The sequence below is a fragment of the Lissotriton vulgaris genome, chromosome 4_1 (assembly GCF_964263255.1).
Source record: "Lissotriton vulgaris chromosome 4_1, aLisVul1.2, whole genome shotgun sequence".
Lineage (NCBI taxonomy): Eukaryota > Metazoa > Chordata > Amphibia > Caudata > Salamandridae > Lissotriton > Lissotriton vulgaris.
The window spans coordinates 1,853,508,363-1,853,524,493 of record NC_141691.1 but is presented as its reverse complement, the minus strand read 5'-3'; the positions used below and the strand labels follow the sequence as shown (position 1 = coordinate 1,853,524,493).

Sequence of the window (16,131 nt, the reverse complement as noted above, 5' to 3'; positions counted from 1 at the left end):
GTGTAGCATCGAGGTCTCAGCCCGGTAGCTCATAATTAGGGATCCGATTTTATGGTAACTTTTCCGTCTGTATTTATTCTTTTTTATTTTGGGTTTTGTGAAAAAATGAAGCTGAAATTAGTATATTTCCACATTTATGATACATATGCAGTCATGCATGAATACCTTGCAGGTTTCACTGCTATAAACACCCACAATTCAAATCAATGTACTTATATTAAAATATGTAAATTTCAGTATCGACCTTGTGCATATCTACTGCTGTTTAAGCCTCTTTACTAAAATGATTTTCTTTTTTAACCCTCATGACCTGTCAATCCACACAGCTATTGGCCTGGCAGTCCTGGCAGACAGTAGTTAGAATCTCTCAAAAGGGAACCCAATAACATTTTTTATCCCCATTTAAAATAAATACAGACAAGAAAATAAATGTTTTTCTGTCTGTACTTATCTGTAAAAATCAGTCAAAACGGAAATCAGGGCGCCTTACTCATAATGCACACCTGGCTATGAGAACAGGTAGTACAAAACTGTGGAAAAATATGTGAAGATCTACAGAAATATTTTCAGATGTATGCCGGAGAGGTTAGTGCAATATGGGCCAATCATTTTTGAAAAAGAATATGGTTTTCAGTAGCTATTGATGGCCAATGGCATTGACAGAGGAGACACTAATGCCTTTTGGCAAGTGGTGCAAGAAGGATACACCCTCTGGAAGTCATCCCTTCCATAATGCATAATTATGAATCAGAGGGCTTACAAGACCCCATAACACTTACTGAAATTACATTTTGTATCAAACCTATAAATGTTGATAGTGCCCAAGCTTCGCATGGAATTATGAACCAGATGCTAAATTCACCTCAACTGATTGGGCTGCCGCTGTCATACAAGTTTATGAAAAGAGCGCCCATCCATTACTCACCTCAATCTTTCCCTGCTTGCTAAACTGGTCCTCCCCAGTTTGCAGGATTGGATTGATAGCTATAGGATTATTCTAGTGGTTCAAGTTGAATTTAGGGCGAACCATCAAATTCACAAACAGGCTTATGTTCTTTTCTCCTTCATTGATAAGTACTGGAATGTCCGGCTGGGCAAGTTGTCTGTTGCTTATGTGAGCCCATGCAATGCATTGGACAGGGCAGCAAGGTAACTAGCATGGGAGAAGCATCCATATATGTGAGATGCCAGGAAATGGAAGGGCCCAGGCATGTATCCCAAAGGATGGCAGAAGCCCTGCCTGCATCATAGGTGGAGGACTGCCTGAAATATTTAGGCATTCCAGCCATGTCGGCAAGGATCTCTGTACCAAAAGTGTGTCTAGCAGTTCAGCAGATGAACTGTTGGCACAGGTGAATGCTGAACATGAAGCCTTGTTGATGGGGTCCACTAAGTATTCTTTCTGTAAAAGCTCAAGGTGGTTGTTTGTTTCTGAGGCATAAAAAAACAATGGCTCAGATCCGTATGGAGTTGTTTTCCTGTGTGCACGGGCTATTGTCTATTTTCCTTGCCCCAGGACACCATGCACCACATCCTGACAGGAAAAATATGCACTGGGAAGACTGCCCTACAATGGTGGACAATGTATTATGATTGAGAGTATTTTTCTAACATGAAATTAAAGGAATTGATCAAGGAATGAGCACTATTTACTAGATGAAATTGTACTGTGATAGATATATTATATGTCCTCATATCATGTCTTATGTATAATCTAACTAAGATTTGTAAGATGTACAAATAAACAAAACAAATTTAAGAAATGAGAATTATAATAAAGAAATAAGTTTGACTAAATCAATTCATTCAATAGTAAATTACACAGGGCCAGATAGAACCCCTGGCAATGCATCTGCGAAGCTGTGGTGCACAGTGGGGCATACCACTAGGAGACGGAGTGCATGAGGTCTCCTTGTATGCTGATGATCTGTTATTATACATCAGAGATTTACATCACATACCCCCAATCATAGCAGAAACTTTCCCCGTTTTTGAAAGGGTGTCTGGGCTGCGGGTAAATTGGAATAAATCAGGAATATACTCGTTTGGTGACAGTGAGACTGAAACAGATGTAATTATGAATGGGACTACCCTAACATGATGCCCAACCACATTTCGATATCTGGGAATATACATGAATCGGTCCCCACTGATATCCTAGACGGTAATTTAATAAGAGTTATCCCTGGGATCAAAGCGCAAGTGCATTTTTGGAAAACCCTCCCCCTGAGTGTGATGGGTCGTATTACCCTGACTAAGATGATAATATTGCCCAGATTGTTATATTATTTTTCGAATCTCCCTGTATACGTTCCGATTAAGATACTTATAACCTTAGAAAGTATCTTTCAAGACTTTAATTTGGAGTAAAGGCAGACCCAGAATAGCATTGTGGAAGCTATATGCTCCAACAAGAAATGGTGGATTGGCGGTTCCGAACATGGAACTTTATTATCTAGCATCACAATTGCAATGGGTGGCAAAGTGGATGAGCAGTAAGTATTTGGAACATACTGCCACGACCTTGCCACCATGGACACAACCTAAACTTTACCACCTATTTCATCCAATTGCTCGATTTCCCCGCCCATCTCAGATGTATATTGCACTAGCCTATAGGAGTTATCGCAGAAGCCTTCAGTTAACATGAGCTACACTTCCCTATGCCCCCTCTCTGCCATTGGTGGGCACCCCAAGAGGCAGGAGGGTGTGTCTGAGGAGGACCTGATGACATGGCAGGAGGCAGGACTGGATACAGCGGGAGATTTATACGCAGAGGGCAATTTTTTAGCTTTTGATATATTAGAAAATGAAACCGGTCTACCAGCAGGACAATTCCTCCTGCATGCAGCAATAACTCGGACTCTCATAACAGCCTGGGGCGATACGGCAATAGAGCCAAAGAGGCATTTACTCATACAAAACCTGCATGTTATGGGCAAAAGCTCGTACATGGTACACTGGCTGTGGAAGCTCTTCTCACTCACATGATGAAACCATTAGCGAGTCTCACTGAGCGTTGGGCCGAAGATAGGGGGCGACGGTGAAGGAATGGGATATGATAATTGCTGGCTCTACATACATACAGCGCAACTCACAATTTAAACTCATACAGACATACATCTTACACAGAGCGTATCTTTCCCCAGACAAACTAAACAAATACTTCAATATTACCACCTCTGTCTGCCCAAGGTGTCACCTTGTTAGAGCCGACCTGCTACACATGTTGTGGTCTTGTACCTCACTTCATTCATATTGGCAAGCAGTTCAAGAGACATTAACAAAATGTAAAAAGGTGCCCTTACAGTACACATGGGGGGTTTGCATCTTAGGTGTATATGCCCGGACAAAAAAAAAAAGGTCATCTCTAGGTTCATAGATCTGGGACTGATCACTGCCAAGCGCCTAATTACAAAGAGATGGAAACATGGCGACCCCCCAGCACTAATCATTTGGGTTAAATCCTTCACAGTGTGGGCGCAGAGAAGAGACGGCGGGGTTGTGCAAATATTCAATAGCGCAGTCTTGGGATGTTATCCTTAACCCCTTGGATGCTGATGACGGAACCGCTCCGTCATCAGCTACGGTTGGGCTGTGCTGATGACGGAGCGGTTCCGTCATGGCCCGCTCGGCGCGCCTGCGCGGTGCGAATTTCGCGCTTGCGCTGGACGTTCTATTGAGCGGGCCGGGCCATGACGGAACCGCTCCGTCACAAGCACAGCTCAACCGACGCTGGTGACGGTGCGGTTCCGTCACCAGCATGCGGCCGCCCCGCCCCCTTAGTACTGCGGAGGAATAGCCGCCGCAGTGAAGGGGTTAAGGTACTCACACAACCAGAGGATGTTGATAGTCTTGCATCTTCACAGCCAACCAATGATTTAGGAGTAGTCATAGATCACTAAATGCCCCCCTCCCTGTCGTACAGGTAATTGTAGGCCACCCTCTTCTTTTCGTATATTATATGTGGTCGGTTGGATACAATACACCTTAAGAAAGATCGTTCTGTCTTGGTTCCCTCCAATTCCAAACCCCATACTAGTTGAACATAAGCTTCCTCATGCTTGCACACATAGACCTCAGCCCAGTCATACCCAGTTCTAAATGGCATCTTCTTCTGGTTTCTTTTCATATATATTTTAGCCGTTCAATTTTGTATATATTTCATTTCCTTGGATTGGTTAAGTCTTTAATAAAAATGTTATATCTTTATATCAGAACATTGCCACAGGTCATACAGTAAATATGCACCACAGCAATACTTATGAATTGAACGCTCCTGACTCTCACATACAACAGGCACCTGACGGCTGTAAACTGCACTTAGTGTATAAGGCGAACATGCAGCATGATTGTGCCCATAGCAAACGGAGGCAGCAGACAGTGCACAAAGGATATGTAATACATTTGCTGACGATGCCCGAAAACTACAAGTAACATTTTCATGTATAAAAATGTACTTGTTAGAGTATTGAACAAGCCGCTGTATTCTCCGGCAGGTTGCTGAATAAAGAGTCAAAAATTTTATTTTGTTACGGTACTCTTTTGAGGACCACAAAATTGATTAAAATATACATTTAGTTTTTCATACAAATTAATACATTTTCAATGAAATTTTCAAAAACTTAAAAATTCTATAGCAAACATATTCGTTAGGTGGCTTTATACATAAAGATATAAAATCTTTTGCATTGACAATCCTACAGGACCGATAGATGGGCTCAAGACATGTTAACCTTGCATTTACAACTTTGTTGTTTGGGCATATAAAAAGCAGGTGCTCAAGATTCTGTTTGCCCCCCTGACAAAGGTTACATAGCGAGGAACTGTCTCCTCTCCAGGAAGAGGTCAAGGTTAATACGGGAAGTATACCCAAACGCAACATCATGATTGTACGCCTTGCGCCGTGTGTAAGAGTATATTCCAAATACGGCTGTTTTTGCTTATATTCCTGGGAGTCAGCATAAGTCTTGTACACAGATAGTTTAGTACAATGTAAATGATCAAGCTCATAACTCAATTTGGGGGTAAAGTTTTTTAGGAAGAGTTTGAGTTGTGCAGGTGTCCATGATGACAAAATTTCTAAGCTGACTTTTGCTAACTGAAAAGCCTCTCTCATTTTTTTGGAAAAGATAAGATGGGTGGAATCTTTATTGAATGTCTCGATTTTTAACAGATATCGTAGAGTACCTTCCTTTGAATGGAGAAGGTTATAGGCCCACCTGATGATACTTGCTACGGCTGTGGCATATGCGCTCGTGATAGTACATTCCAGTCTTAGCGCCTGTACTGGTGTAGAAGTAGAAACTTTCAGTAGTTTTTTTAGTATTTTGCCTTCGTTTAAGTCCATATAACTCCATTGTTTTAAGGGAATATATTCCGAGGCATATGACAGAACCGGGGGAATCTTAGCTCTGTAGACTTTTATTAATGCAGAAAAATGCCTATTTCCAGTGGCCGTGTACAGGCGTGACATGGCCCCAGCATGTAAATCACTTTTCCTTTTTAAATGGTTAATTTGTTTGATGCTACTCATATTATGTGAGAAAATTCTACCAAGATAGGTATATTCCTTTGTCTGCTCTAGCCTCTCTCCTCCCAGCTTCCATTGGTACCTCACACCTTTTTTCTTTTTTGAAAATGCAACCACTTTAGTTTTGTTTATATTCGGGATTAAAAAATTTTCCTTAGAGTAGTTGTATAAAATATCTAGAAGACTTTGAAGTCCAAAAGGCGTTAGGTCGAACATAACTATATCGTCCGCATACAGCAGGGCATGAATGCTGTGAGTGGCGATCTTCGGAGGTGTACATAACCCTTGTTGTAAATGGGATGGTAAGTCACTTAAGTACAGAGAGAATAAAATCGGAGCCAAGAGACACCCTTGTTTTAAGCCGTTAGATGTCCGTATTATCTTTGACAAGCCCTTATCTCTCCCCATTTGAACTCGGCACCAGGTGTTACTTTGTAGGTTCACTATTAGTTGTAGTAGTGGTTCCGGGATACCCATCTTTCTTAGTTTTGTCCACAGGGTCGGTCTATCCACTCGGTCAAAGGCGGTAGAGTAATCAATGAACGCTGCATATATTGATTGTGATTTTCCTGTTACATATTTATCTAGGATTGTTTGAAAGGTTGCTATATTGTCTGTGACTGAATGATTCGGTCGGAATCCAGCCTGAAACATGGGAATTAGACCCAGCGTAAATGCCCAAGATTTTAACCTGTCCAATATTTCTGCAGCAAAAATCTTCCCGGCAGCATCCATAAGAGCTATTTGTCTGTAGTTTCCTGCTATACTTCTTTTTCCTTTTTTATATATCGGGATTATTATGCTTCCTTTCCAGGAGTTTGGTATTTTCCCAGAATCAAATATATAATTGAATAGTGGCGAGAGAATCAGGCCCCACGCTTTATGGTCAGCTTGGTAGACCTTAATAGGAATCTGATCAGGGCCGGATGCACCCGTACTTCTTGCCTTTCTGATATTCGTGGCAATAGACAGTGCCGAAGTCTTGGTGAGTTTAGTATCTTTGATTTCCATATCTCGTTCAACAGCCTCTCTCACCGTAGTATTCAGATTGGGTTTGTATAAGTCACTTAGGTAGATGCCCCAGTCTTCCTCTGAAACAGGAGTTGCTTCTAACTTCTTTTTGGTTCCAGTCATTTTCGCAATCAAAGACCAATATTTGCGTTGTTTACATTGCTTGACTGCTAGTTGGATGTCAATCCAGTTAGAGTCCTGCTTCAATGTTTCCTGTTTAGTTTTTTCTCTTCGTATTTGGTTCTTTAATCTGTTAATTTCCGCTTTATTTACTGACGAGAAACTCAAATACTGGGCTCGAATCAACCTATTAAGTTTTTTTACAGTTGGTTGATTCCAGTTTTTATTCCTACTGGCGCATTTACTTTTTATTGGTCTATCCTGTTTTAATTTACTTTGTAAAGCATGCTTAAGTTTGTAAATTATATATTCGAAGTTCATTATGGGGTCGTCTGAGTAAATAGTAGTCAACAATTGAGTTTGAGAAATTAGAATATTCAAATAGTCCAAATTTTCTGCACCCCAATAAATCCGACGCTGGACTATATTTACTTCCATATTAGGTTTATAGAATATTGGCTCGTTCTGAAAAGTAGTCTGTGCCGACCAGAGGGTTGTTAAATGTAAGAGTGCATGATCACTTTCCTCATTAAATTTAATTGAGAGTTGAGTGATTTGTTCCTTTTCTTCAGTCCCACATATGAAATAATCAAGAATAGAGGGAGTTCCATTTCCCTGCCTAGTATATGATGCCGGTTTATCTCCATTGGTATTACCGTTTAGTATTGTCCCGTTTATACTAGGAAGGAATGATAGTAATGAGCTTCCTCTCTTATCTGATTTAGCTCCTTTTGGAAGTTGCGGGAGTGATATTTCCAAAGATTCCTCTTTAAATAATAGAGCCCATTTCTTAATTTCACTGTTTGAGATTTTAGCGTTTAAGTCACCCATTATGATATATGGCATGTGAAGTTGATCATCAAGGATGTGAGTAATGATCTCCAATAAGTGGTCAAATAATGAGTCATATTTTTTACTGGGCGGAGCATAGATGTTAAAAAGTAGTATTTTTTTATGAGTAGCTTATGATTGTGTTTTGAATGACACCTTAATACATTGCAGATTATCTGAGTATGTGTCAATTATTTCTTGTGACCAAGAATATTCTTCATTCAACAAGATTGCCAAACCTCCCTCCGCATGACCCCTTTTGGATTTTTTTGCAGGAGTTTCGTAGACATAATATCCTTTTTGCGTAAAGGGAACGGTTGACCATGTTTCCTGTAGAGCAAGAATATCTGGAAGGTCTTTAGTTGCATCTTTCATTTTTATGGCAGTTTTCCCGGCCAGATTCCATGTCAATAGCGTCAAGCCTTTGCTAAACCAGATGTTGTTGAGGTTTATCCATTTTTTTGCTGTTTAGAGCTTCTGATAGCCATGCCCAAGATTTTACAGAATTCTCTGTATTACTTAGTCCTGTGTCCCGGGACCATACTGACCTTTCACCATGCGTTACTTGTATTTTTAGTGTGTCTTTTCTCATAGTGTTTGATACAGAGTCTCCCCATTTTGAACTGAAATTATCATTTCTTCTGTGAGATTGTCTAATTGCAACGTTATTTTGTAAATTTGTTTTGAGTTCTGATATTGAGATTACATCATAGCCATTCTTGTGTAGAATTTCCTTCTCTCTTATAATTATTCCAGGAAGAACTGGGGAAAAGAATGACACTTGTACTAATTTGTCATTTTCTTTTTTCGGAAAGAGTACTAGGTCAATTTCTTTACTTGTAAGAGAGTTCAAGGATGGTATTTCTTGTAAGAGATTAATTATTCTACCACGGTTGAACGGCATATTGTCTGTGGGAAAGAGTTCTTCAATTATTATGTGTTTTGATGGAGTTCCATCCCACTGCTGTAATTTATTGTCTTGTAGTTCTTTTGTAACCATGGTCTTTTGCCCTGTTGTTCTTTTTACTGTGGTCGGACAGTATTCTTCTGCTTTTGGGTTCAAAGATTTCACCAGCGGTGTTATTTGAATTGCTGGAGAGTTCACAAAGTTTGAGAAAGTATGTTTTTGAAATTTAAGCTTGTTCCCTTTTTTCTTCTGAATTCTTCTCAGAGGCTTTCTTCTCTTTTTCTTTCCCCTTGCTTCTTCCTGGTCTTTATTATTTTTGGTCTTTCCCGTTTGATTTGGTTCCTGTCCAGCGATATCTCTTATTGAGTCTACTTTATTGTCTTGAGCTATCGGACCTGGATCAGTGTTGATTACTTTATTTGAAAAAATGGGATAGTGCTTAATGTTATTTTCTGTGATATTTTCTAGATCTTCTCTGAACAGTTTCTTGAGAGAGTAGGTAATGGGAGATTTTTTCTTTTTTCTTAATTCCTTAGTTTTAGTCTCAATTATTATCACGTCAGACGTTTGTGAACTTGCTTCTTGTTTTTTTGGAGACCTAGTTCCTTTTTTTGGGCCATCTTCGGATTGTGACATTTTGACTGTTTCATGTTTTTTTGATGTAACATTAGTAAGGTCTTTTTTCTTTTTTTCTTCCACCAAGAATTTAAGTATACCTATTTGCACATCGAGGGTATCATCAGAGTTAGCTAGGATTTGACCAAGGTGGGTAAGAACTGATTCCAGAATGTCCTGCAAGGAAAAAAGTGCTTTTGACAGGGGGGAAACAGTGATTGCGGAAGTTAAATTTGGAAAATAGGGGTCAGTGAGGTTAGTTTGATTAGAATAGAGATTGGGTGATTTTTCTGGGGAACTGGTAAGTGGCTGTTTTTGACTTAACGGAATTTCTAATTTTTCTTCTTCTATCTTCGTAATGTTACTTGCAGAGACCTCCAGACATAGTTCACTATCCCAATGTTTTATAGGTGTTATTTGTGACGTCTCTAAGATCGATTTATGGTGCTCTTCAGAGAAGGAGATCTTTGCCAAGTTGCTCTCTATGTTAGTTGATCCTTGATTATGAATGCTTTGTTCGGAGGAAAGTAGCAACTGATGTTCAGTCTTGCTTATTGAAAAATTTAACTTATTTTCTTCTTCTGGTGTAAAAAGAAATGAATGTTTTTTCGTAGAAAGGGTAGAAAAATATTTAGTTATAGCCGGAGTACAGGATATTTGTCCAGGTTTCATCGATTTGTCTGTGGATTTTCTGACGGCTGCGTCAGTACCCATGCGCTTCATATAGATTGTTCGTGAGCGTAGTTTTTTTAGTGCCATCATAAAGAGGCTAGAGATCAGTTGATGATATTAGTGATTACTACTGATTCTATGTAAATTTAATGTTTTTAGTTCAGTATCTGATTTAAGAGATGTTTAGTATTGTTTAAATTATTCTTAGGTGAAATGTGAGAGATATGAATAGACGAGATCCTCAGCTTTAATCAACTCCTAGAGATATGCGCAAATTGGTATACAGTCTCACCTAGACAGTATTACGGCCGAATCTTTTTTCTCATGTGTTCCAGTACTCCTAGATGAGATGAAAATGGGGTGGCCCGTCCCGTCCTCGGTCGTCCCCGGACGGCCACAGACGGCCCGCCCTTTGCCCGGGCTTCGCCCGGCGTCCCGCGAGTCGGGACGAGTGATGCTTTTAAGACTTTGTAGGCGGTGGGCGTGTCAGTGAGCGGTAGCACCGGGGGAAGAGGAACCAGCTGGTGATACTGGTGAATGCTGGTCCTCGCAGTCCCCCGGCTTGCTGCAGGTGATTGTTGGGTGCCGAGCCTCGACCCGTGAGACTCGAGCTGGAAGCGTGTCACCAGCCCTGCCGATTGCAGGGCTCGCTATCACCAGCGAGTCTTCGTAGAGGGGAGGCTTTGAGGCACAAGCAGGACGTGGCGCTGGATTCTAACAAACAGTCAGGTACTCCACACTTGTACACAGCGGTGAGTGGCGCCCGCGAAGCGGGGGTCACGAATATTTATCCACCGAGTAGGCGGTGGGCGTGTCAGTGGGCGGTAGCACCGGGGGAAGAGGAACCAGCTGGTGATACTGGGGAATGCTGGTCCTCTCAGTCCCCCGGCTTGCTGCAGGTGATTGTTGGGTGCCGAGCCTCGACCCGTGAGACTCGAGCTGGAAGCGTGTCACCAGCCCTGCCGATTGCAGGGCTCGCTCTCACCAGCGAGTCTTCGTAGAGGGGAGGCTTTGAGGCACAAGCAGGACGTGGCGCTGGATTCTAACAAACAGTCAGGTACTCCACACTAGTACACAGTGGCAAAACTGTGAGGTTGTGATACCCTTGTTGGAGGAGATAAGTGGTGGGCTTTCGGACATTTAAGTGGTTTGTTCGTTTGCCTGCTGTCAAATGTTTGGTTAGCCCGCTGTTCACCCTCTGTTGATGCTCCCGTTCCCCTCAGTGCTGGCTAGCTTTCCGTCTTCAAAACCGTTCGTTTGCTGAGAGCTGTGGAGTGTGAAAGTAGTTGGGGTTAATAAGGCAGGGGTTTGTGGGGGGCAGGGTGCACTGGTGCAGGCAGGGTGGGTAGGAGCCCCGCTCTCTGGTAACTGCCGCTGAGCTACCCCTCGCACTCCCAGAGCCTCCCCTAAGGCTCAGCGGGAGGCGTGCCAGATGTCAGGTCACAAGCGCCGCGAAGATGGGGTGAGGAGGAGAAATGCAGGAGAGAGGCAGTGCAGACACGGCCGGCTGCGGGACACACCTGGCTGCGGGCAGGGATCACAAGCTGAATCACCTGCCCTCACTGATCACGCCGGGTGTTCGCCTCGCCGTCTCCTGTATCCTGCTCCTTCTGCTCTCCCTCCGCTCTTACTGGCCGTTGGGAGTCTGGACCGTGGGCGAGTTTCAATCAGTCGGCTTTCCAACTCCGGAGCCTCCGTCTCTGCTGCCCCCTACTCCTGCTCCTACTCCGGCTCGGCTCCAAACTGCTTGGCTCCCGCTGCGGCGCCTAGCTCGCCTTCCTGCCTCGCCGCTCGGTGCAACACGGATTCTGTTGCACAATAGCACAATAGCTCAGTAGCACCATCTAGTGGCCTCCAATGAAATGTTGCTGAATAACTACGAAAAAGTAAGATTGGTCAGATATGTAAAGTTTATATTTCAAAATTTAATAAAGATATTACAAAAATTACACAGGGCCAGCTGTTTGAGCTACGTGTAGCCCCTTAGGAAGTAATACAGATCTAGTGGGACGTTGTATCATAATATATTGACTTGTTTTCCCCCTCGTCCCAGACCTCAAATAGTGCAATTTCAGGGGCTAACTTTGTCTACTATAGACTAAAATGGTGGACCACCTGATGCTTCAAAGATTGTGGCTGCAACCTTTGATTGGCGCAGACAGAGGCTGCACTGACAGTCTTTCAGTGATTGCCCTGTGCTAAACTGAGCAGGGGAAGCACCAATGTGGTGGAGCTGCAGCTCTACTAAACGCTCAATGAGGGATAATCCATGTAAATATTTTTTGTCCATTGTTCTCTGATATTGGGCAAAAATACTTGAAAGAAAGCTATATGTCTGCTTACGGGTTGTGATAATGACAGACTGAGATTGCTAATATCACAGGATTCAAAAGATGGTTTATAATGCAGTCATTTTTTCAAAATTGAACATGTTTGGATTAAGATGATGTTTTAGGTGTCTAATTATGTGGCAAATTGTAATTATTTTATGGATAAGCGTAAAGTTAAGAAAACTATAGACTAAAGAAGAATTATGAATATTGCAATAAATATCACATCCCTCGGATACATTTTGGCAGGTCAACCCTGCAGATATTTATTGGGGGAAATATGCCCTGTACATTCTGGGACATGCAGATTGTGGTGCAGTAAGCACCCAAATCTGCATGTTATTCCCCATTGTCAGGGAAAACTCTTTATTGCGTTGTAATTATCACACCCAATCAATATCCACCCTTTGGAGTCGGATTTTATCGGAGGGGATGTATATTGAACAAGATGCTGGCCAACTCACAATAAATATCAAAGGCTTGCTTTAAAGAGGCAATTCCACTAAACAACTTGTAAAATTGAGTCTGGCTAGTCCTTGGTCCCAGGCTTTCCTCTTTCATTTCTAAGGTTTCCAAACACAAGAAAAATAACCAAAGTCTGCTGGGAATTGAAAATTATGTGCACAATTCAAATATTCGTTTTTCCGTAGAATAATTTATGTCTCAGATGTAAATTGTCTTGAGTTATGAAAATTAATTGGTTGGGGATGGGGAAGGTGTTTTGAAAGCTATCTAGGGTTAAAAAGTAAGTTAGAGTCTCTATATTTTACATAATGAACAAATCATTGGTTTAATATGGCAGAAAATCATAATTTGAGTGTAAACAATCTGAAAAATTGGTTTAAGAACACATTTCTGGAAATCTAATTTTGAGTGCATCAACCAGTCCTAAATCTGTCTTTTCTCATTTCAGCAACTGGACCTTCACTCGTGCCCGAAGCCGATAGTTTTCATCATTCATTCCTTCCTTTCAGCTAAGATAACAAAACTTGGATTGGTGGCCTGAATAGACATATCTGTTTTGTGAAACTAAACCAGAGCTTCCATTTCTCATTTCGCCAGAGGGACAACCAGCTCGAGCTGACCGCTGCAGTTACTTGAGAAATCAAAATATTATACAGGGAATTTAGGTTTGATGATTCTTTCTACATGACTAACATTTAGATGAACCACTACAGACAAAAAGAAGTTCCATGTAACCAACACCCCAAGACTCTTTTGTGATGAAACCACCTTATTTCAATGTTTTGGAAATAATTGAAAAAAGTCTAAGTTCTTATTTAAAACAAACCTTTTTACCGTATTTTTAGTTCAGTAAGATTTTATAGCTCATCACTTGGGAGTCACAGGTTTTGTTTCTTCATGTCATAACAGTAAACATACATACATGCGGATCAAGAAAACTGTAACAACTTTACCCTGAACGAAAGGAGACACTTGAAAGAGAAAATTATATTCAAAGAATTATATCTAAACATGTGAATATTTTAAATGTGCCTTGGAACTGAATCAATAGTGAATTTTTCAACAATATTTCTGGTGCGAGAGGACTTGAGGCAAACAACAGTAATTGATTTTTAAGACTTTTCAATTAATTCCCCACAGGCATAGATGCTTAACTTTAATTTGTGATCCAGGGTTACGGTTAATTACTGCCACATGGTTGAATCAGTAAATTGTAAGCACAAGTGATCTTTATTTCTAAGTATAGCTTCAAGCAAATTTGTAACTGTGCTACTTCCGAGAAAGGCTAACTATATCATCGTTAAGATGCCACTTTAAAAGAATGCTATGAAAAAATTAGATTATAATTAATATTGATTAAATTAGATATAATTTCAATTCTGTTTCTTTTAAAAATGTGTACTGTTGTGGGTGTTTTTTCTCACTGGTTTAACATAGAATCGAGTAATGAAGATTGCACAATGATTTAAAGTACTCTTGGATTGAGACAAGTTCGGACTAGCATCTCAATTGTCTCTAAACACTAACTGCATTTAATATATAAATATGGTGCCTGCCAGTTTGTGTTTAAACAGGAAAGGTCTTTGCATTTTGATAACTGTTTTCTAAGTAAGGCCTTCGTTGTCTGTTTAAACAGAGGCTGAATTTTGCCTAAAATATTTAATGTTATTTCGATTATATAAAAACTATATAAAACTGCCTGAGTGCCAACATCTGTGAATTTTGTGTTTCATAAATGTTTTGAGTATTTATGATGGGTTCATGTGTAAGAAACCACTACTAAACTAATAGAATCATAAAACAAAAATTGCTGAAGGGTATACCAGAAGTCGATAGGATCACAGCAGCAGACTTGGACAAGCATGTTTCCCATCTCCAAACTCTCACTGCCTTTAGTACATGAACGTTGTGCCTGCTATTATGTGTTTAAACAGAAAAAACATCTTTACTGTCTGTAAAATTTAATCTTATTCTCCAGCAAGAGTAAAAAAAGCAAGGATCTACAACCAAAACAGTTCTGAATAAATCATTTGAAGAAGTTGTTGACCAGCTGATAGCTGCCGTATGTTGTGTTTTACAATATATAATTGAACATTTTACACAGAATCTCAAGGACTTCCTTATATCTGATATGAAATATAGTCTTCAACCTGCAAGGTGAGTTCATCAATAATATCTGGTAGGGCAGAGTTATCCTTTCATACACTAATAGCCAAACTCCCCTTTCAATTTTAGTTTTAGCTCAGGGGCACTTTAGAGCGGCACATAGTAAACTAGTCCATTGATGTGACATGAGTGGAGTAGGGAGCAGAAGGTCTCAGTAGGCTTCAGGGATTGTACATTGCAGTGCATTATACCGCTGTGACTCCATTGTAAGCATGGCGTACTGATTGTTATTTGTAAATCAGTGATTTGCCAAGTAGAAAAGAGGTTTGCTGCCTGTAACTCTCTACACTTCTGCCCTTGTTTTCAAAACTTTATACATCTTATCCTATACTTTGCCTCACAGTAATGCAAAATGTGTGATGTCTGGATTGAGAGTTTGGTTGTGCTTCTGCGCTAGACTGCAAAAGTGAAACCACATGCAAGAAAAATAGTAATCAATACAAATTACGTCTCCCACTGAGCCCCCAGTGCAAACTGATAAAGCCGTGCAATGACAAACTGATCAATAAGGAAGACTATGCATAGAGGCAAAGGCAGAACATGGCAGCAATGGCCTAGACACTGTAGCAACCACGACAGCCATGTTTGCAAGTCTTCTCTTACTATTCACTGCGATATCTGAAAGTGAGAATGGAGGCATGAGAATACTTCAAAACACCGACTATGGCAAAAGCAGAAAGCCAATTGATTATCATCAGACAGAGATAACTGAAACTGTTTACTTTTTTGATGTGATGTGGCAATAATTTTAGTTGAAAAGTTCCAATTGCTAATGTCACAAAAATAACATTCCTATATTTTTCTCTATAGGTTGCTATATTTAGCTTCTGGCTACAAACAAGTTTAGCTGTATGTTGCCAAATGTTAAAGCTTGCTTAAAGTGCATTTGGCAATTTTAACATGATTGCCTTGCAGTTCTCAACTGTGGGGAATGAGGGCTGTTACTTTGTGCTTTCCTATTTCTACTACATCTAAAAGGGACGTTGGGTCACTGTCCGCTCTGCCACAGCCAGCTTGTAAAGCACTCTGCAACATCTAAGCATAGGTTTTCCTTTTTTTGTGGTGTCTGTGACAATGCATTGTGAATTTCTAATCGGGTGTAAGGAGCAATCTACATTCTTATAGGGAACCGCAAAGACTGTTCCTCAGTTAAACACAGTGCCTAATATGTGCCATTGCTTCCCAGTGCTTAGCACCAACACTTTCATATCAGGGCCTGGTCTACACTCTACACCCATCTGCTGCCTTTGATGATGACATATTGGATATTGCAATCATTTTATTTTATTTTATTTAGATGCTTGTATAGGCAGGACTCGACCCCCGAAGGGGTATCTCTGCGTTTGGTTCGCCATAGGTGCCAGAAACCGAGCATTTAGGAGGTGCCAAAGACTATGCTGCCAGGAACAGGTGCGTCTTCAATGTTTTCCTGAAGGAAAGGTGGTTAGAGTTTTGTCTCGGATTGAAAGGAAGTGTGTTCC

The 16,131-nt window shown here is 40.8% G+C and overlaps 1 protein-coding gene across 1 annotated transcript in view; it reads left to right on the top strand.

Moving 5' to 3' along the window:
• The window catches only part of SNTB1 (syntrophin beta 1), a 570,439-nt gene extending 556,245 nt beyond the window's left edge, over positions 1 to 14,194 (top strand). The window contains exon 7 of the mRNA XM_086966166.1: positions 12,933 to 14,194. Within this exon, the coding sequence (XP_086822292.1) occupies positions 12,933 to 13,025 (93 nt within the window). The 3' untranslated portion in view covers positions 13,026 to 14,194. The remainder of the gene's footprint in view (positions 1 to 12,932) is intronic.
• Positions 14,195 to 16,131: the final 1,937 nt, after the last annotated feature.